Source organism: Aptenodytes patagonicus, chromosome 27 (assembly GCF_965638725.1).
Source record: "Aptenodytes patagonicus chromosome 27, bAptPat1.pri.cur, whole genome shotgun sequence".
Lineage (NCBI taxonomy): Eukaryota > Metazoa > Chordata > Aves > Sphenisciformes > Spheniscidae > Aptenodytes > Aptenodytes patagonicus.
The window spans coordinates 2,700,797-2,724,085 of NC_134975.1; the positions used below are offsets into that span (position 1 = coordinate 2,700,797).

Consider the following 23,289-nt stretch of genomic DNA (forward strand, 5'->3'; position numbering starts at 1 on the left):
CCCCCCGACCCGGCCGGCTGCCCGGCGGCTGCCCGCGGCGCCGCCTGTCCCGGCGCGCCCCTCCGCCCGACCCGCCGCGGGGGAAGGCCCCTCGGAGAGGGCGGCGGCCGAGCCGGTCGGGACGACGGAACCGGTCGGACCGGCCGGGACGGCTCCTCGGCCCGCGGCGGGGCCGTCCCGTGCGCAGGCAGCGCCGCGGGCAGCCCGGGGCGAGCGCCGAGGTCCCCGACGCTGCCAGGGCCCGGTCCGCGTGGCGCTCGGCCCCCGCGGAGGCGGGGCCTGCAGTGACTCCGCCCCCGCGACCGCCCCGGCCCCGCCCCCCCCGCGACCGGCGATGCCGCGGCCGCGCCATGTCCCCGGTCCCGATCGTTCCCGCCGCGTTCCCCGCTCCCGGCCCCGCCCGGGCTCCTCCGCGCTGTGGCCCCGGTGCCAGCCCCGGCGGTCGGGGCCCGGGTCCTTCCTGCCCTGTCTCCGGGCCCAGCCCCGCTCCAGGTCCTCCGTGCCGTGTCCCCGGTGCCGGTCCCCAACCCCGCGGTCCCGGAGCCAAGGAGGAGACGGCGGCGCGGGTGTCCGAGGCTGCTTTATGAGGGCGCCCGGGCCGGCGGGCGAGTGGGGGGGGTGGGGGGTGGGGGGGTGGGGTGGTGATTCCCGGTACCGGCAGGCAGAGGGAGTCTCGGGGCGCCGGGCCCCGGGGGATGCCCGGGGGGGTCGGGCAGGGTCGGGGACAGCCCCGTCCCCGCTGCTGGTTCCAGTTCCACGTGTGTCCGCCTCCCTCGGGGGGTCCCGGGGCTGCTCCTCGCCGGGGGCCGTAGGGTCCGGTCACAGGGCCAGCACGGGGGGGTACACGGCCCCATCTGCCAGAGACAAAGCGGGGTGAGGGGGCGGCGGGGGGGCGCGGGGGGGACACGGGGGGGCCGCGGCGGCGCCTTACGCTTGGGGCTGCTCTGGCTGTCGGGCTCGGGCACCTTCCAGTCCATCTTGCGTCCCTTCTCGTAGAGGCCCTTGAGCACCTTGCGGAAGTCCTCGGGCTCGGCGCCCTGCGGGCTCAGCTCCAGGTACTTGCGGTAGAGCTGCAGCGCCGTGCGCGCGTCCTCGATGCTGTCGTGGGTCTCCCCCTGGATCTTCAGGTCTGCGGGGAGAGCCCCCGGTCAGGCAGGGGGCCAGCGGGGACCCCGGGGGGGGGGGGATCTGCCCCCGCTCCTGCCCCTCCCGGATCTGAGGGTTCAGCCACTGACCCAGGAAGTACCAGGCGAGGAAGCGGAGGGAAATCATCCTCTTCCTCGGGATGTGGAACAGGTAGACGGTGTCGATCACCTGGTCCTTGGGCACCTGGAAAGCAGAGAGGGTCCTGCTGCCAGTGCAGGGGGGCTGCCGCGGGGGGGGGTGAGCCCTGGCACTGCCACCAGCCCCTCATCCCCACCCCGAGACCCCCGTGCCCGGGTTGAGGGAGGGGGGCTCGGCGCTGTCACCATCAGGTTGATGACACGGAAGTCCTTCTGCAGCCCGTGGCCCACAAACTTGACTCCCACATCGATGAGGAAGCGCAGCTTCAGGTAGGTGGATTTAAGAGTGGTGAGGTGCTTGGAGGAGATCTTGGCGTCCAGGTCTCCCGGCTTGATCCCCGAGTACTGGGTCAGGTAATCCACCACCTGCGGGGACCAGGGCCCGTGGAGGCAGGCTGGGAGGGCTGAGGGGCAGCCGTGGGGGGGTCTGCCCCCCCCCGATTCCCCTGCCAGCATCCCGGGGAGGGTGCTGTCATTATTGTGGGTGCCCCTCCGTGGAGCAGGAGGCAGAGTGGGTCCGTGTCCTCCCCGTGGGGCTGGGGAGCTGTGTGAGGCCAGGCAGGAGCCCCGTACCTGCTCTTGGGTGGAGATATAGTCATCAATGAAGGGGACGCCCTCGTTTGGGCCCTGCCCGCGCACGCACGTGATTCTGGCCACCGACATCTGGCTGGGCTTGATGGTGGATTTGGTCCCGTCGCTGCGTAGCTCGGCCTCCTCCTGCAAGGGGCGAGAGGAGAGCTCGGTGACCGACAGCTCCCGCAGTCCCCGCAGGGACCGGGCGCACCCAGAGGGGCTGCCCCTGCGCCCCGTCCCCTGAGGCCTGACCTCGTTCAGCGTGACAAACTCGGCGTCCAGCCCCACCAGGTCGCCCGCCTGCGGCATCTCGCTCAACATGAGGGGGATGAAGGTGGCGTGGCACTTGCGCTGCTTGCGAGCCAGGGAGGCCTCCGCCAGCAGCACGCTGGCTTCGATGGGGTTCTTGACTGCAGGAAAAGGGGAAGGGAGATCAGCCGCGAGCCGGCGTCACTGGCCACATGGCCACTTCCACCCCAGACACTCACTGACGAGGTTGTACTTGGCATTGAGGTTCCTCCGGGCGTAGTAGAGGATAGCCGGCACCTTCCAGCTCATGTCGAACTGCACCGCCTCGCACTGCAGGGAAGGGGGGGGGGGGTGTGGTGTGTCAGTGCAGGGATGGGGGCAGCCCAGCGTGGGGCGGGGTGCTCCCAGGTGCAGCAGGAAACCCCCCTCCACAGGGTCCCCGCAGCCACAGCCTCGCCTCGACACAGGGCCGGTGGCAGCGCCCCGAGCACTCACCTTATCCACGGGCTCGATGAGGAAGTCATTGAAGAGGTACCACTGCTGGTGTGTGACTCCCTGGGGGGAGAGGCACAGGCACTGCCTTAGGGGCCCCCCCCAGGCAAATGCAATGACTCCTCTACCCAGTTACCAGGGAAAGAGGGGTGTGACGATGCCATGTGGGAACTCCCGCCCTTCCTGGGACACCGTGGGGAAATCCCTGCTGGCCTGGGTGGTGATGATGCGTACGTGAAGCACTCGGGCTGGACAGGCACGGTCTCTGCCCGACTCCTAACCAAAACTCCACGGAGATGCAACAGATAAGAGACAGGGATGCAGCCTTGACACACTCTGGGAACTCCTGGCTTGGGCATCTCCACCAGACAACAGGACTGCCCAGACCAGCCCCCTTTTCCTCGGGAAGGGAGATGACGTCTCAGCCCTTACCTGGAAGCACGACAAGCTGGCAACGTGCCCGTGACCCAGGAGGAACCAGCCTGAGCGAGTGTGGGAAGAGTGCTTCTTCAGCCCTTCCCTCCCCGTAAGGTGCCCAAGCAGCACTTGGCTGTTTAGCGCTGCCAAACTGTTTAGCTGTTCAGCCAAACACTCAACACTTGACTAAGAGACCCAGAAACAGGTCTGTGAAACGACCCGGCCCTGGAGCAAGCCGTGGGCGAGAATGCCTTGGCAAGGCAGGACTCCCGGGGAGCAGGGCTGCTCTCGGCAGCCTGTGGGTACGCTGGCTGTGGGCAGGAGAGCCCCTGTCCCGCAGGGCTTCTCACCTCCTTCCTTTGGTGGTAGGTCTCTCCCACTTTGATGTGCCCCACCAGGCTGCCCCCTGTGCGGGAATCCAGGATGTGGACGACGGTGGCCATTAGATCGTAGACATAGACCGACTCGGGGTCGTCAGTCGGGCTCAGCTGCAAGAGGAACCGGCCCCGGGGAAATGTCTGAGCCGCCGACTGTCTGCCAGGCAGCTCCCAGGCCTCCAACCCAAACCCCAGAGCTCGGACATGCCGTCTCACCATCAGCCCAGAGGTTTCCATGCTCACCCGAGGCGTCTCCGAGACGGCCTCATTATCTCTCGCCCACACACGCTCAGCAGAAAGCGGTTCTGAAGCAGTTCTGCTCCCGCAGCCCCACGTGCACACAACCACGTAGCCCCAGAGGTATCTCATCAGCCTTTACCTCATCGCTCTCACTCCAGTTGCAGACATCTAACTCCTTGCTCTTGGTCAGCCTCATCTTGATGGTGTGGGGGATCCAAATGTTCTTCAGTTCCTCCACGGAAGGATACGAATGCCCCGTGTAGGGGTTCCCCAGCTCCTTCCTGCATGGAGAATCACGGAAGGCCGAGTCGGAGGGAGTCACGAGATGTCATCCAGGCCAACTTCTCCAGGGCAGGACCCCCACTGCCCCACCCACTCACCCACCAGCCTATTCCTAAACCTTCTGCAGGACAGATGGGGAAGCCAGAGATGCACCACTTCCCCGCAGCTGCCTACAGCAGGACCCTGGGAAAGGTGGTCAGCTAATGTCGGCTAGAAAGGGCCGATACACAATCCTGGGGTTTTTGTCAGTCTGAAAAGGGAAGGGGAATGAGGGCTGGGGGCTCAAAAGTGGATCACAAGGTGGATCACAAGGGTATCTGAAGGGGATGCTGCACAGAGCACCCATACAGGGTCACAGTCTCAAGAGCAGCAATGAGACTGTTCCAGTTCAGAGCCCACGAGGAGTTACAGACAGGTAGATTATCAAATTGTCATTATCAGATGAGAAATGGCCCCGAGCTATCCAAGGCCCAGAGAACAACCCAGAAGGCGTCACTGCTCAGAGTCGCCACCACAGGGATGGTCACCTACCACTCTCCAAGAGAGATTTCTTTGCCTTTGGTGATCTCAAAGCCTCCTCTCTTCATCATGGCTCTCTGAAAGGCATACTGGCAACGAAACACAGGCAAGCGTCAGCGCGGAGTGACAGGCTGGGCTTGGAAACACGTGGGTGACAGCCAGGCCAGAAGTGGGGAAAAAGACAGGGACTTTAAAGTCGGTGACAGGGAAAAAGACAGCGAGGGAAACCCAACTGTCCGCCCGCTCTCTGCTGGGCTTGTGCTCCGGGAAGCGGGCACTGCCTTGCTGCTCCTAGGTCCTGGGGGACTGGGGGAATCAAAGAGTGACTCTACTGCAGTCCCGTCAGCTTTGTCATGGCAGGAGATCTTGTCTTTTCCAACTCCAAACACACGGCTCACGCTACAAGCATGACCAAATACCAACATGTCCTCTGCAAACAAAGTAGGGTGACGCTCGGGTGGAGAGCAAGAGACTTAGAGACAGCGAGATCAGAGTGAAAACACCTCCGCAGAACTGGACACGCAGCAAACCCCGTGTGCCAGGGAGAACAAGCCTGCTTCTGCCCCAAAAGTGTCTCCCCCACCTCAGCCTGTGTCTTCCAGAAATCTGCCTCCTTGGAGCTGTTCACCTCACAGTTAATGACCAGGACGTCCGGCAGGCAGCGGATGTTCCGGGTTTGGACCTGCAGAGAGAGCAGCAGATGGAAGCCAGGCAGCACCGAGAGCCCTGGAGAGGTTCAAAACCGGATTTGGCACATGCTACCCTCTTCCCTCCTCCAACGCCTTTGCCTGCAGAGCTTCCTCTCCGCTGCCTGGCCAGGTTCCTGGTAGCTGGGGGTACTGCAAGAGCAACTGAGGCAGGGAGCAGTCTGCCGCCCTGAGCAGGTGTGCTCAGCTCCTGGGGGGTTTCCCTCTGCCCCCTACCCCGGGGGGGGATTCAGCTGGGATCCGCGTGACCTGCGAGACGTATTCCAGCGCTCGCACAGCCCAGGAAATACCCCACACCACAGCAGCTCGCCATCCAGGCCAGGAACCGAATCTCCAGCATCCACGCAGGAGGTTCCCCACTGACTAATGGAGAAACTGCCTCCACTCAGCCGGCGGCACGGGGCGCTCACACCCTTCTCCCACACCCCCTCGCAGCCCGTGAAGCACGACGTGCTCGCACCCCGCTCCCAGGCTCACCGTGGGCTGGTACTTCTCACAGTTCTCACACCAGGCTTGCGTGTTCTGCTCCAAGCAGATGCTTCGCTTTAAAATTTGGGCAAACTCATAATCTTTGACCGGCTTTTCTGACGGGAGAAAGGAGAATAACGTCACCTTCCAACACACAAATCTTTACCAATTTAGCTCAGCCAAACCTCTGGGGTTTTCCTCACAACCACCAGTGAGAAGGTCAACCCCCAAATCTGCCCTTCTGTAGCCAAAAGCTTGGCTGGTTGGAAACCCACCACTAGACCTCGGCTGCCGGGTCTGCCACAGCTGGGGCCAGACCACTGCAGAAGCTCCTTGCTGCAGGTGTCTTATCACCTGGAAAAGTCACGGCTCATCCACACAGATAACAAACCCTGCCCGGCCACGGACATGCAGCAGCGTTAAACGTGCCAGGCCCTGCCCTGCCCTGCCCACCCCTGCCTGTTACCAGTGCTCTCAGGGTAGGAGAGGGTGAAGAGCAGCGTGGAGGACACGCGGACGGTTTCCTTGCCGCAGCGACACATGCTGCAGTTCTCCATCTCGCAGCTGAACAGCTGCCCGATAACCGAGTCCCCTGAGGACCCAAAGCTGCTGGAGAAAAAGAGCACCGGGGTTAGCAGGATCCCAGCAGTCCCTGCGGAGTGGGGCTGGCTGGTACAGTGGGTTGAGCGCTGAGGACCCACACATCTCGGGCTGCACAAGGGCCGTTTGGGGCCAGCACCCAGATTCCAGCAGCTCTTGGGGAACCAGCCATCGGGCTTCCAGAGCTGGTGACCTGTGCGCAGCCCCAACCCACCAAGCAGGGGGGCTAGGCCTAGGAGGGACAGAGGTTCAGCACAGGGTTCAAACCCAGCTGTAGGGGCAGCCTGCAGCTCCGCGTGTTCCCATGCAGCCCTCAGGGCAGATGTGGGTGGCAAGAAAGCTCAGTTCAGCCCCCTCCCTGGTTCAGTGTCCTGGTTTCGGTCTCTGTCCTGTCCCCAGGCCAGGGATTTACCTGCTGCCAGCCCCTCGATATGCCTGCGGTCCCTCCTGCTCCTGGGTTTCCTGGTGCAGCTGAGTAAGGATGAAACGGTTCCAGCTCTGAATCAGCCGCCCCAGGTTCACCTTCCCTGTGGCTTCGTCCGAGTCAGCCAGGATCAGCCCCAGCGCCGAAGCCTCTGGGATTGTGCGGAAAGCCCGCAAAAAGTTGCTTCCCTGGGGATGGGGCAAGAGCGGCATGTCACCGAGGTCAAGTGACAGGAGTTTCCACGCTGTCTGATGCCATCACCCAAGGACCCGGCGCCACCCGGCTCCTGCTCCTCTGCGATCCCTCTGACCCTCCCAGGCAGCCCAGCCCGCCGGCCTCACGTCACGCCTGGGCTCACCACAGACCTGGCAGGGGTCTCCTCGGGACAGGTCCAGCATGTGGAAGAGCAAGCCCAGCTCGCAGCCCAGGCAGAACTCCTTCTGGCACAGGTGGTTCTGGACCAGGCAGCGGACCGGCTCCAAGAAATACAGCACCTGGCAGAGACGGAGCAGTCAGGGGAGGTCCCAGGGGCTGTGGTGGTCTGGGCAGGGCTGGGGTGTTTCCCACCTGGATCATGCAGTTGCAGTAGGCGTTGGGGATATGGGGCTCCAGGCCCGCAAAGAGCGTCTTGTTGTAATGCTTGAAGTCAAAGTCTTCCAGCCCCAGCTTGGAGTATTTGATCGTGACCTGAGTAGAGACACAAACGTGTTCAACAGACACCTTCCCACACCATGGGACGCCGGCACAATGCCCAGGTGCTCCCCACGGAGACGTGGGCAGGTGCTTGGGCCCAGGCGGGTCCTTCGCCCCCCCGAATGAGCCCAGCCTGGGGACTCCCAGCCAGCCCCTCCCCTGTGCCCCAGAAGGCCACTACCTTCCTGTACTTCTTGGCCACCATGTAGAGGTGTGGCTCCTCTTCCCGCCCAATCGGGGACTCGGGGACTTGGCTGAAGCTGTCAAACTCATTGTCCGTCTCTTTTAACCGATAGGGAATCTGCGAGGGGGAAGAGAAGGGAAGAGCGGCTGAACCCTGAGACGGAGAGAAGCATCAGTTACTGAAACAAGCAACTCCTGGGCTTTCCTGCCTCCCCCAATGAGCAAAGGAATAAACCAGAAAGGAGTGGGGCCCTCCCTTAACCTGCACGAGGCCTCCACACCTTCCTTCTTACAAGAGGCTTATCGCTGTGGGAAACTACAGCGGCGCTGCGGGCAAGGGCGAAACACAGCAGTGTTTTCCCAAGGGCGAGGGACGTGCCATAAACCTCCAAACCGGACAGCTCAAACCTCTCCTACCACAGAGCGAGTTATTGATAGAACTGGGATTCTGGCCCGAGGGGGACACTCCAGCCCTCCCCCCAGGGCTGGCTCACCCGCTGACACTGCTCAAGAGAAGCTGTCGCCTCCAAACTATACACCTGCCTCCTGCAACACCCGAAGCCAGAGAATTTCATCTCTCACCCCTGTCCCGAGCCCTGGAGCAGAAAGCTCCGAGATCGTTCAGCACGCAGCGAGAGCTCCATCCCTCCCCCAGCCGCAGACCTCTGCTGCTGGCAGAAGCACCCCATGCCCCGCACAATCCCCTCCCGAGAGCGGGCACCTGGTTGCGGAGCTTGGTCCTTGGGTTTGGGGCGTAGCCAATGAACCCCACTTTCTTCATGGTGCGCAAAATCTCGGGATCTACCGGAGGGGCTCGCCTGCAAAACACACCGCGACTCAGAGGCTGCTCTGTTTGGCAGCATCATTTAACCAAGGGCCTTGCTGGGTGTGCTCAGGGACCCACCAGCGGGTCACGAGGGTTTCCCCCACTCAGCCCTTCCCCGGGTTCATTTTCTGTCACAACAAAACACCTGGGCTATGCCAGAACACGGCAGCAGCGCTGAGCACAGGCATGTTTCAGACAGGGCTCAGGCGGAGGAAAACCAAGAGTTTCCATACAGGCAGAACGCAGCCAGGATCCCACTGGGATCTCCCCACCAGGAAGACGGAGGTTTGGCCATACCCTACCATCTTCAGACCTGCCCAGTCACTGCACCTCAGCGGTTAAGCTCCGCCACGGGGAACTGATCTTGCATTTCACAGGGCACGTGACGAGGAAGGGCAATGCCAGCCGTGAGATGGGGAAGCAGAGGGAGCAACACGGCCGCTCTCCTGCTCCCAAGACCCAGGGAAGGAGAGGAACTCTGCTGGGGCCAGCTTTCCCATGCTGGCTTTTGCTGGGAGAGACTGGCAAATTACCGGGGTGCCGGGGCAGAGTTGGCAGCGGGCCAGTCGGAGAGCAGGGTGTCGCTGGTCAGCGGCACGGGGATGAGCGAGAGCGGCACGAGGTCCTGGTTCCAGTCCAAGTGGGGCAGCGTGTCCACGATGCAGGGCAAGGCAAAGTCGGTCTCCCTGGAGTAGGCGTTGAAGGTGACCTCTGGGGAGTCGGCCCAGAGGTGGACGCACCCCTCCGAGTCGCCGAAGGCCAGGGCCTGCTTGCTGGCCGAGACATCGAAGGTCATGATCAGGGGCCCAACGGTGTTCACGTGGAAGATGTCAGCGGGGTTGGCGAGGCCGGTGGGCTCGCAGAACTGGCACTGACCTGTGCAAGAGGGAAGTGCAGAGCAACATGGCACCAGGGAGCATGCGGGCAGCCAGCACACAGTGACCCAGCACGCCTCTCGCTTACGGGGCCATTTGAACCGGCTGGACATGGGTCGAGGGCGCTCGGCCAACTCTATCCCACTGGGATTTCACCCCGAGCCTGGGGGACGCCGGGACCGTCACCCAGCTCTCGCCAGGGGAGCGGAGCCCGGCCGGGTGGGGGATGCAGCTTCGCCCACCTGTCTGGGAGATGATGGCCAGGCGGGAGGTGTAGGTGGGGATGAAGCGGAGGAAGAAGGGGTCGATGTGGACCTGCAGCGGGGTGGTGGCCCGCATCATGCGCAGGTCGTACACCTTCAGGAAGCGGTCGCAGGCGAGGCTGTTCATTCGGCTGGAGAAGCCGCAGGTGACCAGCAGGTTCCCGTGGACATCAAAATCAGACAAGCTGCCCGAGTACGCATCGAATTCGTGCTCCACCACAAATGTGCGCAGATCCCGCAGGGAGACCTGGGAGGGTAAGACGGGGGTGTTGGGTGCCACGCAGGCAGCTGTCGGCTACTTGGGAGCCCCTCGAGCTCTGGGAAAAGCTGGACGCCAGCTCCAGGGTATCCCAGAGGGAAGCCGAGCATCAGCAGGGCTGCCAGGTAGGATGAGGCTGGTATTACCTTCCCCGAGGTGTGCCCACAGAAAAAGAAGCGGTTTGATTGCCTCATGATGGTGATGCCGGGAACCTCCACGGTGTACTGGGAAGGAGGCAGAAGAGTGGAGTGAGCAGTGCTGAGCGCCAGAACAAAGCACCTCCTCGCAGCAGGGAGCAGCCCCCGGCCCGGCCGTACCTTCTGCGTCTCCTGGACGGTGTTGAGGTCTATCTCAATGACGTGGTTCTGCAGCCCGCCAACGAGCAGCGTGCTGCTGTCCGTCAGCAGGAGACTGTGCATGTCCTCGGACTCGTCCATGCTGCAGGAGAGGGGAGAGGACAGCCCTCGCGCTCCTGCCCAGCTCGGGGAGGCAGCGGGGAAGGGGGCGGAGGATCCATCCTCATCCTCTCCCAGATCTAGCTTTTACACTGCCGGCAGAGGGGCCGGGACCATCTCCCCCAGCACAGGGGCAGCTCATGGGGCCAGCACAACCCACCCGCTGCCAGGGGAAGGCACTCACAGGTAGTCAAAAATGATGAGGCCCCCCCGTGACATGTACTTCAGGTTGGTTTTGGTCAGGAAAAGGACACCGTTCTCCAGGCTCTGGATCTGGCGGATATCGTCACTGCTGTTCACTTGGAAGGAGGAGTATCGCTCCAGCGTCGGGCCGAAGAAAGAGGTGGCGTGGCCCTAAAACCAGCCGGGGACAGGCTCATCAAGACCCGCCCCAGCTTCACTTTGGATGTGACACAGGCAAACGCCACTTTGCCCTGCGCCAGCTCCCGGGCGGAGGCAGGCTGTCGGCTGCCTTACAGCCTCAGCCAGCCTACGGGGGGGCTTCCTGCCCCCCTGTGTGCCCCAAGCTGTGGAAGATTGTTCAGACTTGGACTCCCTTTCAGGCAGATAAGTGCAGACACGAGTAAAAAACCAAAAGCTCCAACAGCCCCACACACCAGGGCAGTAAAGTTACTTGGGAAACGCCAAGAGGCTCATGCTTCCAAGACGTATCAACCACCGCCGGGCAGAAGCTCTGCACCGGTGCAGCACAACCCCGGTTTGAGCAGGACTCTCCGGCTCGGCCCCATGCTGAACCGCTCTCCACCCACAGCCAGCTTGCCCCGAGCCGGTCGCAGCAGGCAGGTGTCGGGCAGCGAGAGCAGCGCAGACAGCCTGGCTGGGGCAGTGACCCTCCTCCCTGCCCCGCTCCCAGAGCGGGCACCTACCCCGTGGTTCCCAACCCACAGCATCTCTTCGTGCAGGTCGAAATGGGAGACGGAGACGGGCACCCCCACTTCGGAGACGGCGGTGTGCAGCTCGCTGTACATGCCCTCCATGAGGTGCACCGACTCTGGCACCGCGATACCCTCTAACGGCACCCCCTCGGGATCCAGCTCCACGTTCTGCAGCAAGCTGGGGTTGAGATGGGGGTCCAGGACAGGGTCCAGCGCAGGGTGGAGGGGAGGCGCATACTCGGCAAGGGAGGGGTCGAGACCTTCAAAATTCATGGTGAAAACCAGCGTCTCCCTTTGAAACAGAAAAGGAACTAAGTTGGTCAGTCAGAAACACCAGGGCCCCCCCGATTCTTAGAATCGGCGGCAGAGGCCCCGGTGACTCCGAGGGATGGAAAAGGCGGCTGGAATCTCCAGTGAGTGTAAGGTGCAGCGCTCCTGCCGGGGACACCGGCAGCACCGAGCCCACGCAGGCAGCGGGGCCTGTAAAGTCCCTTTCCCGGGGCACACTCAGTGCCCTGTCACGGCCGTGAGAAGGAGCCCGCAGCAGCCCCGCTCCCGCGCTGGCAGCAGCCCCGGTGCACCGGGCAGCCGGACCCCCGCCCGGGGCCGGCCGCTCCCGGAGCTCGGGGCACCGGCCGGGCTCCCGCTGGCACCTCCGAGCCCCTCCCCGCCGCAGCCCGCCCCCCGCGGAGGGCCAGCTCCGCACCCGCCTCCTTTATCTCTGCAGGCCGACACCGAACCCACCGGCGGTATCAGCTGCCGCAGACCCGCAGCCGTTGGCGGTGGGGCCGGGCGCGGCACGGGGGGCCCAGGCCCGGCCCGAGCCGCGGGCGCTGCGGGGCCCCCGCTCTCACCGCCGTGCTTCGAGCCCGGCGCCGCTACCCACAACCCCCCGCGCTCCGGCCAAGCGTCCCACAGTGCCCCGCGCCCCGGGGCGACGGCGGCCGTTACCCACAGCGCCCCGCGCCCGCCGTTACCCAGCAGCCGCGGGCAGAGCCCCGCCAGGGCCGCACTCCCGGGATCGTCCCGCTGCGCATCCACAGCCGGGCCGGGGCCGGGGCCGCCGTCACCCCTCCCGCCGTCGCTATGGCAACCGCGCCCCCCGCGCTCCCGCCCGGTAAACCGGCCCGCCCCGGGGCCGGCGGTCCAATGGTAGCGCGGAGCCGTGAGGCGTCGGCCAATCAGCGCCTGGGTGAGGCGGGACTAAGCGGCGCGGCGGGTGGCCTCCCGGACGGCGCGGCGGAGGGGACAAAAAGGCTGAAATCGGCCGTTTCGAGGCGGGGGTATCGGCGGGGGGGGGGAGCGCGGCCGGGGCCGGGGCCGGGGCCGGGAGAGCCCGGGGTGGGAAGCGCCCGGGACCCCCCCCGGCCCCTCCGCCCACCAGCACCGCACAGACCCCCGGGCGCTGCCTGCCGGCTGCGGCACCTGCGGCCCCCCCGCCGTCCCGTGGCTTCTCACGGTGTCCCACCGGGCCCACGGGTGTCACGCAGCGTCCCCGGCGTCCCACCGTGCCCACGGTGTCCCCTGGGTCCGGGGGTCCACCGGGTCCAAAAGTGTCCCAAAGTGCCCCACGGGGTCTCACCGTGCCCACCGGTGTCACACAGCACCCCGTGGCATCCCACGGCATCCCACGGGCGTCACGCAGCGTCCCCTGGCACCTCATGGGATCCCAGCGTGTCCCGCGGGGTCCCCTGGCATCCCACGGGGTCCCAAAGTGCCCCACGGGGTCCCACAGTGTCCCACGGGGTCTCACCGTGCCCACTGGTGTCACGCAGCGCCCATTGGCACCCCATGGGATCCCAAAGTGTCCCCAAATGCCCCACAACGCCCCACGCTGTCCCCTGGCGTCCCACCGTGTCCACTCGTGTCCCGCGGGGTCCCCTGGCATCCCACGGGGTCCCACCGTGCCCCACAGTATCCCACGAGGTCCCTCGGGGTCCCGCGGGGTCCCCAGGGCAGCGCACTGTGGCCGGACCGTGGTTCTGAGCCCCACTGGCCCCGGCCGTGGCCTCTCCCGAGACCCCCGCCCCGGCATCCCCCCCCCAAACCCACCGGGGCAGGACCACGGGCAGGGAGGGAGGGGAGGGAGGGCGGCCCCCCTCGCCCCCCGGAGCGGACTCGGCCCCGGGCCGGTGCCCGAGGCGCGGCCGGTGCGTGCCCGCGGGCCCGGGGAAGGCCGGGGGCAGCCCCGCCGGGCGGGAGCGGGAAGCGCCAGAGCCGCCCCGTCGGGGCCGCCGCGATTGCGGTGCCGCGGGCAGCACGGCCCGGCTCGGCGGGGACGGGGGCTGCCGGGGCCTGCGGGGGTCCCGGGGGTCGCGGACGGGGGAAGCCCCTCCGGGACACCGCGGCCCCGGGGAGCCGCCAGCCGCCGCGGCGGGGCTGCCCCGGCTGATTTCCCAGTGCGGCCGGGGGGCAGCGGGGGACACCGGGGGGGGACACCGAGGGGACACCGGGGAGCACACGGAGGACACACCAAGGGGACACCGGGGGGACACCAGGGAGACACCGCCGGGCTCCGGGGGGGTCCCGCCCCGCCCGGGCTCCCGGTGCGCTCGACGGGGCGGGGCGGCCCAGGTGCGCCGGGCGGGGGGTCCCGGGGCGGTCGGGGGGGGTCCCGGGGCGGTCGCGGTGTCCCCGTCCCGCTCGTGCCGCTGCCGCCGCGGTGCCCCCGGGCGCGGAGCCGCCAGGAACTGCCCCGGGTTTTCCTGCCCATCCCGTCCCGTCCCGTCGCGGCGCGGGGCCGGGCGCGGCGGGGCGCAGCCCGGGGACCCCGGCCCGGTATCAGTTCTGCTTTCGCGGGAGGCGGCGATTTCGCAGTAACGGGGGGCGGGTGCCACCTGCCCCGGGGATTCCCCACCTGCTGCCGCCCCATAAGAGCCCGGTGGCGGCGCCGGTGGCGGCACCGACCGGCCATGGCCCCGCTCCGTCGCCTCCGCCTCTGCCTCTGCCTCTGCCTCCCGCTCCTGCTGCCGACGACGACCGCGGCCCCGGCCCCGGCCCCGGCCCCGGCCCCGGCCCCCCGCACCGACTGGGCTGCCTGCAGGAGCCTCTCCCGGGAGCTGTCGCGGCTGGTGGCGACCCTCAAGGAGCCTCACCGGATCCTGGTGAGCGCGGGGGGCTCGGCTGGGGGAGCTCGGGGGGGGCCGGGGGTCTGCAGGCGCCGGAAGGTGCGGGGCATCCCGGCAGGAGGGGTGCCCCGAGGGTGCGGGGTGCTGGGGAAGGCAGGGGGTGCGGGGGACGTGGGGACCCCGCTGACCCCCTGCTGCCAGGAGGAGACACACCTGAGCGAGGAGGACCCCAAGAACTGGCCCCCCCGGATCCGCTGCAGCGATGCCTGTGACCCCTCCACGCTGGACACCAACAACACGGTACCGGGGGACATGGGGTGGTCAGGGGCTGCGGCGGAGCGGCCAGGGAGCCTGAGGGTGCCTGGCGGGGCATGAGCCCGGGGTGCTCTGGGGGATGTGCCTGGGGGTCCCAGGAGTGCCCGGGAGTTCCCAGGGGTGCCTGGGGGTCCCAGGGATGCTGAGGGATGCGTCTGGGGTTCCCAGGGGTGCTGGGGGTACCCAGAGGTTTCCAGGGTTCCCAGGGGTGCTGGAGGTACCCAGGGGTGCCTGGGGATCCCAGGGTGCTGGGGGATGTGCGCAGGGGACCCAGGGATGCTGAGAGATGTGCCTGGGGGTCCCAGGGTGCTGGGGGATGTGTGCGGGGCTCCCCGGGCCCCCAGCTCACACCCCGCTCCCCGCAGCGCTGCCTGTGGCGCATCCTCCAGGGGCTGCAGCACTACCGGGACCTGCTGAGCTCCGACATCTTCACCGCCCGCCGCCTGCCCCTGCTGGAGGCCGCGCTGGACCAGCTGCTGGGCCTCGTCCAGGTGAGGGGCCGGGGGGTGCTGGGGGGGGGGGGGGGGGGGGGGGCCAGGAGGGGATGGCAGCTCTGGAGGGGCCTGTTCCCCCCACAGCCGGGGAAGTGGGCGCCCGTCAGCCGCGACCTCGGGCCCCCTAACCCCGCTCTCCCTGCAGCAGGAGCACGGCCGCCCCCCCCGGCACTCCATGGCCCCCAGCGAGGCCTGGGCCCACCCGCTGCTGCAGCGCCTGGCGCTCCAGCGGCTCCAGTCCTTCGCCGCCATCATGAGCCGCATCTTCACCCACAGCGCCAGCCCCCGCTGAGGCCGGCCCCGCTGCGGTCCTCCCTATTTATTCCCCTCCGCCCCGAGGGGCTATTTATGAGCGATGCTCCCTATTTATCTCGGGTATTTATGGGTTTCTAATAAAGGTCTGAAGGAGATGAGCGGCTCCCCGTGTATGGCGTGACCCGGGTCTGCCCGCAGGCAGTGCAGGCAGCACAGGCAGCTGGGGCAGGAAGAGGTTTATTTACAGGGGGGCCGGGGGGAGTCACTGGAAGTCGTTGGCGTCGATGTGGAGCGGGGGGAAGTCGGTAGCGGTGAAGAGAGAGCTGACGGCAGGCAGGGTCGGGTCCTCAAGCTGCGGCAGGAATGGGTCGCAGGGGTCCACGAGCGCGGCGCTGCCTGCAGGACAGGGAGAGGTCAGTGCCAAGGGGACCCCCTTGTCCCCTCACCCCGGCCCCGACACTCACCTGCCAGCCCAGGGCCCAGCCCCTCCAGCCCCCCGTCCATGGCCTCCAGCATGTTGGGCATCAGCTCTGCGGCTTCCAGTGTCTCCAGCATCCCCGAGCCCGGCTCCAGCTCCTCCACCAGTGAGTGCAGGAGCTCCTGCACATCCTGGCTCCCGGGCAGCGACTCCGTGTCCCTCAGCTCCAGTGGCAGCATCCCCTGCCCCTCGGGGACCAGCAGCGGCTCCACAGCCCCCAGCACCGGCGGCGGCAGCCCCGTGTCCCCAGCTCCCACTTGCTGCAGCATACCCGCATCCCTGGCCACCGGCTGCAGCGTCCCCAGCCCCCCAGGCAGCACCTGCAGTGTCCCCAAGCCCCCTGGTCCCACCTGCAGCATCCCCTGGCCCTCGGGAACCAGCTGCAACACCAGCTGTGGCTCCACGGCCCCAGGTCCCACTTGCTGTGTCCTCTGGTCCTCAGGTCCCACATGCTGCAGCACCCCCAGCCCCCTGGGCAGCACCTGCAGTGTCCCCTGGCCCTCGGGGACCAGCTGCAGCACCAGCTGTGGTTCCAGTTCCCCAATCCCTGGCTGCAGCACCTCTGAGACCCCCGATCCCACCTGCAGCGGCTGTAGTGGCTCCAGGCCTTGAGGCCCTGGCTGCAGTGTCCCCGAGCTCCTGGGCTGCAGCGTCCCCGGGCTCGTGGCCATCACCTGCAGCATCCCTGGGCTCGAGGGCTGCAGCATTGCTGGGCTCCCGGGCTGCAGCGTCCCCGGGCTCCCAGTCATCACCTGCAGCATCCCCAGGTTCCCAGAGGTGACCTGCAACGTCCCCGAGCCCCCAGGCTGCAGCGTCCCCGAGCTCCCGGGCTGCAGTGGTGCCACGTCACCAGGCTGCTGTGTCCCCAGGCCACCAGGCTGCAGCTGCAGTGTCTCCAGGTTTTCTGTGGCAGCCACCAACTCCTCTTCTGTCTGCCATGACTCATTTGCCTGCCTGCAGGGAGAGATGGTGGGTCAGGGTCAGGGGATGCGAGGCTGCAGGCGAGAGGGTCCCCCTTCCCGCGGGGCCACGGAGGGACCGAGGCGTCCCCCTGCCTCACCTGGAGGACACGCGGATGAGGCGCCGGTTCAGGTATTTCTTCTGCTCCATCAGGTTCCCTGGGGACAGACAGGTGGTGTCGGAGGGGGTGGTGGGCGCTTCCCCCGCACCACACCGCACCGCGCCGTGCTGTGCCGTGCCATACCCTCCTGCCGCTGGCTGTAGTAGGGCCCGAAGGCCTCGTCGCGGGCAGTGTCGGGGTACAGGAACCGGAGGGGGTTCTCGGGGATGTTCTCCTCCACCAGCAGCTGGTAGTCGTGGATGATGTCGGGCAGCGCCAGGGACACCAGCTCGGCTGTGGTGTAGGGAACCACCGCCCGGAAAGCAGGGGGCCCTGCGGAGTGGGGGGCAGCCAGAGTCAGAGCCCAGGGCAGGCCTGAGGCCAGGGTGAGAGGCTGGACCCTGGGGGGGGGGGGGCACGCTCACCACTCTCGGGGTGCTCGACCCAGGTGCAGGTGACCCCCCCCAGGATGCTCTCGCTGAACCGGATCAGGAACGTCCCCGTCCGCTTCCCCTTCAGCAGCTTCTTCTCTTGCTTCCGGCTCACGAAGCCCAGGATGAGCCTGGGGGAAGCACTGTCAGCCCCTGTGGTCCCCGGCCCCCCCAGCCCCCCAGTCCCGCTCCTACCCATCCTTCCAGAGCTGCTTGAGATGCTCCTGGAGCAGCCCCAGGATCCCGTCCAGCCAGGCCCAGAAGGAGAAGCCGGAGGCGCCGTCCTGCGGGAGAGGGTGGGTGAGCGGGGACAGGGGGAATGGGGCCATGAGGGGATGGGGGAACAGCGGGACGGGGCCATGGTGGGACGGGCACCGCTCACCTTGGAGAACTTGGACCAGGCCAGGGTGCTCTCCGGAGACGGCTTCGAGCCTTGGAAGAGAGAGCAGGGTGAGGGGGGCGGCACGGCCCCCGTCCTGGCCCCGGGGGGCTCGGCGGGGAGGGGGGACTTGGGGCTGGCACCCGGCCTTACCGAAGAGCTTCTCGGCCAGCATGAGGAGGTGCTCCCTGCTCAGGCCCCGCTCAGCCACGCTCTCGAACTGCCAGCTCAGCACCTCGGCCAGCCGGGGCCAGGGCGCTGGGGGCGGCGTGGAGAAGAACTGTTGATCCTGCAGGAGACGGGGTGAGCGGGGCTGGGGGCACGTGGCAGGGGATGGGGACATGCACTGGGGCAGGGGACGGGGATGGGACAGGGATGGGACAGGGACCAGGATGGGGCAGGGACTGGGGACAGGAGAAGGGACGGGGCACGGGGGAGGACCAGGGACAGGGACCAGGAACCTGGGACAGGACATGGGAACGGAGACTGGGTGAGGAGCAGGGATGGGGACCGAACACCAGGACCAGGGCAGGGGGAGACGGGGCGGGGTGCAGGAGGGCTGGGGGCAGTGGGGGGCGGCGCAGGGCCGGGGAGGGGTCCCGCTTGCCTTAGGGTTGGTGCTGAGCATGTTGAACCAGAGGATGGAGGCCCAGGCACTGGAGAGCTGGTTGTTGTTGGAGATGATGACGAAGGGCAGCGTGGAGGTCTGCGGGGGGAGTGGGGGTCAGGCTGGCAGCCCCCAGCCCCCCCGACCTCCCCCAGCCCACCTGGCCCCAGCGCTCACCTCCAGCTCCAGCTCCAGCCCACAGTAGGCGTACGCCAGCGTGAAGGTGATGAGGTGCAGCTCCTCCGTCACAACCAGGGGACCCTGCGCAAAGGCGGCACCGTCGGGCACCGTCGGGCACCAGGCCACCCCTGCGCCCCCACAGCCCCCAGCCCCGCACCCACCTCGCCGGCACCTTTGCTGCCCTTGCCCGACCTGCTGTCCTTCTGCTCCTTCAGCGTCTGCGGGGCAGGAGAGAGTCAGCCCAGGCCGGGGGTCGGGGCTGGGCCAGGGTCCTCACCCCGCTCCCCTGCCCCACGGAAGATCCGGGGGTCCGGGCAGGGGCCCCTACGAGGTACTGGAAGTCGCAGACCAGCCCGTCCTGGGGACTGTCCCCTGCCAGGAGGGTTTTGCTGTTCGACGTCAGGATGTTGAACTTGCGAAACCTGCAGGGCAGAGAGAGGCCGCGGGTGGGGGGCCAGGACCCCCAGGGGGGAACAGCCCTGCCAACTGTGGCCGGCGCTCGCTCGGCTCTCACCCTTTTATCTTGGGGGGGTCCCTGCAAGAGACAACAGGGCGTCAGCAGGGAGCAGGGCCCCAGGACCCCCGCGGCCAGGAAGGGGGCCCACCCCGGGGGTCCCGACCTGTCGATGTGGATCTTGGCCTCCATGCGGTGGTTGCGGTCGTGGAGGCAGACGAGCAGGCGGGCGCGGACCGAGAACTTGCTGGCCGTGCGCAGCACCAGCGGGCGCTTGCAGGTGTTGGGCATGCTGGGCTGCTGCTCCACCACAAAGGCTCTGGGGGCACCGGGAGGGTCAGGGCTGCCCCGGCCCCGGCACCCCCAGGCCCCCTGCGCCACCCCCACCTCTGCAGCAGGTAGATAAGCAGCTCCCGCAGCCGCTGTTCCAGGAGAGGGGTCTCTGCCTTCAGCGGGTCCCTCTCGTAGGTCACCTTCTGCCGCAGGTCCCCCAGCGCCCGCAGCAGCTGCAGCAGCTGGAAGAGCCCCTGGCCCAGCTCCGTGAACCTGTGGGCGCCGTGGGGCTCAGCGGGGGCTGGCCGCAGCCCCCTTGTCTACCCTCCCCCCCCCCCGGCCCTACCAGGTCTCCAGCGGGCGCAAGCGGGTGTCGACGGTGGCCCCCAGGCAGGCGCGCTGCTGCCGCTCCCGCCAGGCCCCCAGCTCCTCCTGCAGGAAATCCCGCAGGGTCTCGCTGCGCCCCAGAAGCTGCTGCATCTGAGCCAGCACCTCCTGGGGGAGACACGCACCTGAGCAGGGGGCGCAGGGTGGCCGTGGCCCCCCTGGCCCAGCCCCGGCCCCCTCTCACCCGCCGCTGCCGGTCCAGGATCTGCAGCTTGGCCTGGAGGGCTTGGACTTGCTGGGCGTACTGGGGGTCGCTGGTCCTGTCCTCGCCTGCGGGCAGGGGGTGAGAGGGGTCGGGGGGGCACGGGGGGGGGTGTGCAGGGCAGCGCTGTACTGCGTCTACTCCCGGGGCAGGCAGGATTGGGCCTTACCTGGCAGGTAGTGTACCTTGAAGCAGAAGTCAAAGGTGTCCTGCAGGTCCTCCAGGTGCCGGAAGGCACGTTCAGCCTCCTGGGGGCAGAGCGGGGTGAGGGGCCGGGCAGCCCCCAGGGATCTGGGGGGGCCAGAGGGGCCGTTACCTGCAGGGCCACGTGGAACTCGGCCAGGCGCCGCTGGATCTGCTGCTCACGGTTGCTCTCCTGGGGTGTGCTGGGTGCCGGGGCGGCCCCCCCCTGCAGAGACACAGGGCATCGGGCAGCAGCCGGCAGGGTCCCGCGGGGCAGGGGGGAGGTCTGGCCCTACCTGCCCCCCGGCCTGCCCCAGGCGCAGGATCCGCTGCTCCTCCTGCAGCAGGTTGGCCACCACGTTGGCGAACTTCTCCGGGCACTCATCAAACTCAGCCTGCGGAGTGGCCGGGGGGTCAGCAGGGTGCAGAGACCCCTGCCCCCCCCACCCCCCCTGCCCCAGCCCCGCCACCCACCTGCAGGTCACGGCGGGCCTTGCGCAGGTTGTGCTTCAGCATGAAGTCCTCGTCGCCCAGCCCCGGGCTGCCCAAGCACTCACCCAGCAGCGCCAACAGGGAGTGGAAGAGCATTCGGGCGTGGGAAGAGAGCGGCTCGGCCGCCTGGCGCCTGCAGCACCACGGGCTCAGCACCAGCCCAGCACACACTGGCCGGCACGGCCCCCAGCCCCGGACTCCCCCCCCCCCCCCCCGTTACCAGTTCTGGTCCTCGATCCAGGCGGCCAGGCACTGCCGCACCACCATGGGCAGCGCCGCCCCCGCGTACAGCTGGTGGACCTGCTCCAGGTAGGCGTTGGCCAAACTCTGCACCTCCTGCCACTGCGCCATGCTGGGGGGTGGGGAGCGTCAGGGCGGCCCCACTGACCCGCCGGCCACAGCACGACCGGAGGATACAAAACCAGCGCCCACGCGCCCCACCGGGCACACCTACGCCCCACGTACCTGCCTGCAGCACGGTGGCCCTGCGGGTGCCTCCGCTCCGGCTCGGGCTGGGCCGCAGGAGTGCCGCGGGCTGGCAGCCCCGTCCTGGGGCGGGAGGAAGGGGTGAGCAGCAGCAGAGGTTTCCTGCCCGGGGCCAGGTGCCCGGGGGCCGAGCTGTCCCGAGCTGCAGGGGCCGGGGGCACACGCACACACACATCCCCCTCCCTCCTCCCCAGGGGCCCCCCGCATCCCCTGCGCAGCACCCCAGGCCCCTTCCCCAGAGGCACCCCTAGACTGGTCCCCCCTTGCACCCCCACGGGCACCTCCCAGGCAGGTTCCCTGCACCCCAAGTGTCCCCCCGTAGGGATCCCGGGGGTTGGGTGCCCCTAAGCACCCCCCGCCCCAGGGGGACACCCCCAAGGGACCCCCGAGGGCGATCCCTGCATGCCCCAACCGGGATCCCCTATCTGCGCTCCGCCCCGGCCCCACCAGGGCTCCCCGCCCGCCAAACGGCGCCCTGCAGCCGGACCCCCCGCAGACGGGACCCCCCGGACCCCCCGCCCCGCCCGGCGCCGCGCTCCCACCTCGGCGCCCTCGGCGGCTCCCGGCTGCCGGGGCAGGAAGGCGCGGAGGCCACGCCCTCTCCCCGCTCTGCGCGGCGATTGGCGGAGCGCCGCGGCGAGGCCACGCCTCCCCGGCCGGGAGACCGGGGTTCCAGCGGGGTTGCCCGCTTCCCCGAAATGACGTCGGGGGGGGGCGGGGCCAGACGGGGCGGGGGCCAGACGGGGGAACGGGGGGGAGGAAATGGTGGCGCCCGTGCGGGACGGGCCGCGGGGACGGGCCGTGGGGACAGGGGGGCAGAGCCATGGGACAGGGACGGGCCGTGGGGACAGAGCCATGGGGACGGGGACGGGCCGTGGAGGCAGGGATGGGCCGTGGGGACAGGGACGGGCCGTGGGGACAAGCTATGTGGCCATTGGGATGAGGACAGGCTGTGGGCACAGGGACGGGGCCATAGGGACAGGGCTGGACTAAAGGGACAGGCCTTGGGTACAGGGACAGAGCGATGGGGACCGGGACAGGCTATGGGGACAGGCTGTGGGGACAGGGCTGGGGCCATAGGGACAGGCCGTGGGGACAGGGCTGCGGGAGCCAGAGCCGGGCAAGGCAGGGCAGAGCACGCTGGGCGGGACAGGGCCAGCTGCCACCACGTGGCTCAGGCAGGGCCTCCCCACGGGGCCAAGGTCCCTGTGCCCCAGGGCAGGGCGGCCCCGCATCGATCCGGTGCTGGCCCCCCCCAGACAGGGACATGGAACCAGCCGCCGCATGGGTCCTTTATTCAGACGATGAGGACGGGGCCGCTGTGGGCGGTGGGGGCCGGTGGGGGGTCCCCGTCCGAGGTGAAGTAACTGATAAGCGCCCGCACCCCAGCCTTGAGCCCTGGCTGCAGCCCCAGCTGCAGCCCCAGGGCCACGGGGCCGCCGGCGCCAGCGGTGAGGGCGGCCAGGCTGGCATAGCCAGGTCCTCGGCCACCTCCAGGGCCCGCGTGGAGGCCAGGGCCTCGCAGCCCTGGAAGGCGTAGTAGAGACTGGTGCCCAGGTTGTAGAAGGTGCTGACGCCCGGCACCCACTCCAGCACCCCGTGGGCCTCCCGCTCCCCTGGCGGGTTGCAGGCGTCCTCGTCCTCCCGCCGGCGCCGGGACTGGTGCCAGGTGGCACGGCGGCACGCAGGGAGCCAGGCAGGGGCCCTGCCCCCCGGGAGCACCCGGACCCCCTCGGCCAAGGGCCCCGTGACTGGCACGCTGCGCAGGGTGGGGTGGGTGCCGGCTGCGGTGCCCTGGAGCCGGGTGGGTGCCGCGCAGGGCCATGCCAGGACAGAGCCTCCCGGCTGCACCAGGCTGAGGAGGAGGGGCAGGACCTTGGAGGCTGGGGCGCCCCGCAGCTGCGCCAGCCCCCGCAGCAGTGCTGCGGCCGTGGGGGGGCCCAGCTCCCGGGACAGCCCCAGCACCTCTGCCTCAGCCTGGGGCCCGCAGGCGGCCCCGCTCAGTGCCAGGGCCATGGTGGCACGGGCCAGGGCGCGGGGCAGCGGGGGGAGCTGGTCGAAGCCAGGCAGGGTCTCGGGGCGCAGGTCCTGGCACGAGACCCTGTGCCCCGGCAGGGCCCGCGGCGGGATGTGCTCTGCCAGCTGCGCCAGCAGCGCCTGCGCCGCAGCCTGGTCATCGGCACCCGCCCAGGGGGCATGGCAGAGAGGGCGCTTCCCCTCAGGCCAAGGAGGAGCAGAAGGAAGAGCAGAGCCCGGGGCATGGCGGCAGCTCCAGGACAGCCTGTGGAGGCAGGAGAAGGGGCAGAGCCCCATCAGCCCCCCCATGGCTATAGCCCCCCCCGCGGCCCCCCAGCACCCCGGCTCACCTGCTCGCCGATGCTGGCGTCCCCTGCCCCGTCCAGCCACTGCAGCTGCTGCCCCTGCAGCCCCTTTATAGCCTCGTTATCAGGTGTTGCGACACGCA

The 23,289-nt window shown here is 68.3% G+C and overlaps 4 protein-coding genes across 9 annotated transcripts; 1 reads left to right on the top strand and 3 right to left on the bottom strand.

The window, feature by feature from the left end:
* Positions 1-746: 746 nt before the first annotated feature.
* PAN2 (poly(A) specific ribonuclease subunit PAN2) lies at positions 747-12,133 on the bottom strand. 6 transcript variants are annotated; one of them, XM_076360523.1, is made up of 26 exons: positions 12,059-12,133; positions 11,073-11,373; positions 10,370-10,539; positions 10,048-10,168; positions 9,877-9,954; positions 9,451-9,718; positions 8,867-9,209; positions 8,229-8,325; positions 7,506-7,625; positions 7,199-7,318; positions 6,997-7,125; positions 6,620-6,819; positions 6,074-6,213; positions 5,617-5,723; positions 5,016-5,114; positions 4,445-4,521; positions 3,771-3,912; positions 3,365-3,502; positions 2,601-2,660; positions 2,345-2,435; positions 2,109-2,266; positions 1,857-2,000; positions 1,470-1,649; positions 1,236-1,329; positions 932-1,129; positions 747-854 (listed from the first exon to the last, which is right to left on the bottom strand). In XM_076360523.1, the coding sequence occupies exons 2-26, from the start codon at positions 11,352-11,354 to the stop codon at positions 820-822; spliced, it is 3,591 nt and encodes a 1,196-aa protein (XP_076216638.1). In that variant the 5' UTR covers positions 11,355-11,373; positions 12,059-12,133; the 3' UTR covers positions 747-819. The 6 variants fall into 6 exon arrangements, with proteins under 6 accessions (XP_076216638.1, XP_076216637.1, XP_076216636.1 ...); XM_076360522.1 differs by having other exon boundaries at positions 6,074-6,216; XM_076360521.1 differs by having other exon boundaries at positions 7,506-7,661.
* A 1,722-nt stretch (positions 12,134-13,855) lies between these two features.
* Positions 13,856-15,362, top strand: IL23A (interleukin 23 subunit alpha). Its single transcript, XM_076360588.1, has 4 exons — positions 13,856-14,185; positions 14,351-14,449; positions 14,830-14,955; positions 15,104-15,362. Exons 1-4 carry the CDS (start codon positions 13,994-13,996, stop codon positions 15,248-15,250), a joined length of 564 nt encoding a protein of 187 aa, XP_076216703.1. The 5' UTR covers positions 13,856-13,993; the 3' UTR covers positions 15,251-15,362.
* A 22-nt stretch (positions 15,363-15,384) lies between these two features.
* Positions 15,385-20,934, bottom strand: STAT2 (signal transducer and activator of transcription 2). The gene is made up of 23 exons (XM_076360537.1): positions 20,805-20,934; positions 20,560-20,691; positions 20,322-20,472; positions 20,144-20,242; positions 19,981-20,073; positions 19,834-19,912; positions 19,647-19,732; positions 19,422-19,570; positions 19,190-19,348; positions 18,969-19,121; positions 18,863-18,883; positions 18,677-18,770; positions 18,510-18,566; positions 18,346-18,429; positions 18,169-18,267; positions 17,715-17,850; positions 17,565-17,614; positions 17,378-17,466; positions 17,177-17,313; positions 16,896-17,084; positions 16,752-16,809; positions 15,678-16,645; positions 15,385-15,609 (listed from the first exon to the last, which is right to left on the bottom strand). The coding sequence occupies exons 2-23, from the start codon at positions 20,688-20,690 to the stop codon at positions 15,476-15,478; spliced, it is 3,216 nt and encodes a 1,071-aa protein (XP_076216652.1). The 5' UTR covers position 20,691; positions 20,805-20,934; the 3' UTR covers positions 15,385-15,475.
* A 1,169-nt stretch (positions 20,935-22,103) lies between these two features.
* On the bottom strand, positions 22,104-23,086 carry APOF (apolipoprotein F). Its single transcript, XM_076360562.1, is given in 3 exon segments — positions 22,104-22,304; positions 22,307-23,042; positions 23,045-23,086. Coding segments are annotated over 3 exon segments (960 nt in total). The 3' UTR covers positions 22,104-22,122.
* Between the last annotated feature and the right edge of the window lie 203 nt (positions 23,087-23,289).

Coding starts and splice junctions, on each gene's coding strand:
- IL23A (XM_076360588.1), top strand. CDS start 13,994: ATGGCCCCGCTCCGTCGCCTCCGCCTCTGCCTCTGCCTCTGCCTCCCG. Junction 14,186..14,350: donor AGGAGCCTCACCGGATCCTG/GTGAGCGCGGGG, acceptor CCCTGCTGCCAG/GAGGAGACACACCTGAGCGA. Junction 14,956..15,103: donor AGCTGCTGGGCCTCGTCCAG/GTGAGGGGCCGG, acceptor CTCTCCCTGCAG/CAGGAGCACGGCCGCCCCCC.
- PAN2 (XM_076360519.1), bottom strand. CDS start 11,354: ATGAATTTTGAAGGTCTCGACCCCTCCCTTGCCGAGTATGCGCCTCCC. Junction 10,540..11,072: donor TGTGGGTTGGGAACCACGGG/GTAGGTGCCCGC, acceptor GGCTGGTTTTAG/GGCCACGCCACCTCTTTCTT. Junction 2,436..2,600: donor TCATCGAGCCCGTGGATAAG/GTGAGTGCTCGG, acceptor CCTTCCCTGCAG/TGCGAGGCGGTGCAGTTCGA.
- STAT2 (XM_076360537.1), bottom strand. CDS start 20,690: ATGGCGCAGTGGCAGGAGGTGCAGAGTTTGGCCAACGCCTACCTGGAG. Junction 20,074..20,143: donor TGGGGCAGGCCGGGGGGCAG/GTAGGGCCAGAC, acceptor GTGTCTCTGCAG/GGGGGGGCCGCCCCGGCACC. Junction 17,085..17,176: donor GGTCGAGCACCCCGAGAGTG/GTGAGCGTGCCC, acceptor CCCACTCCGCAG/GGCCCCCTGCTTTCCGGGCG.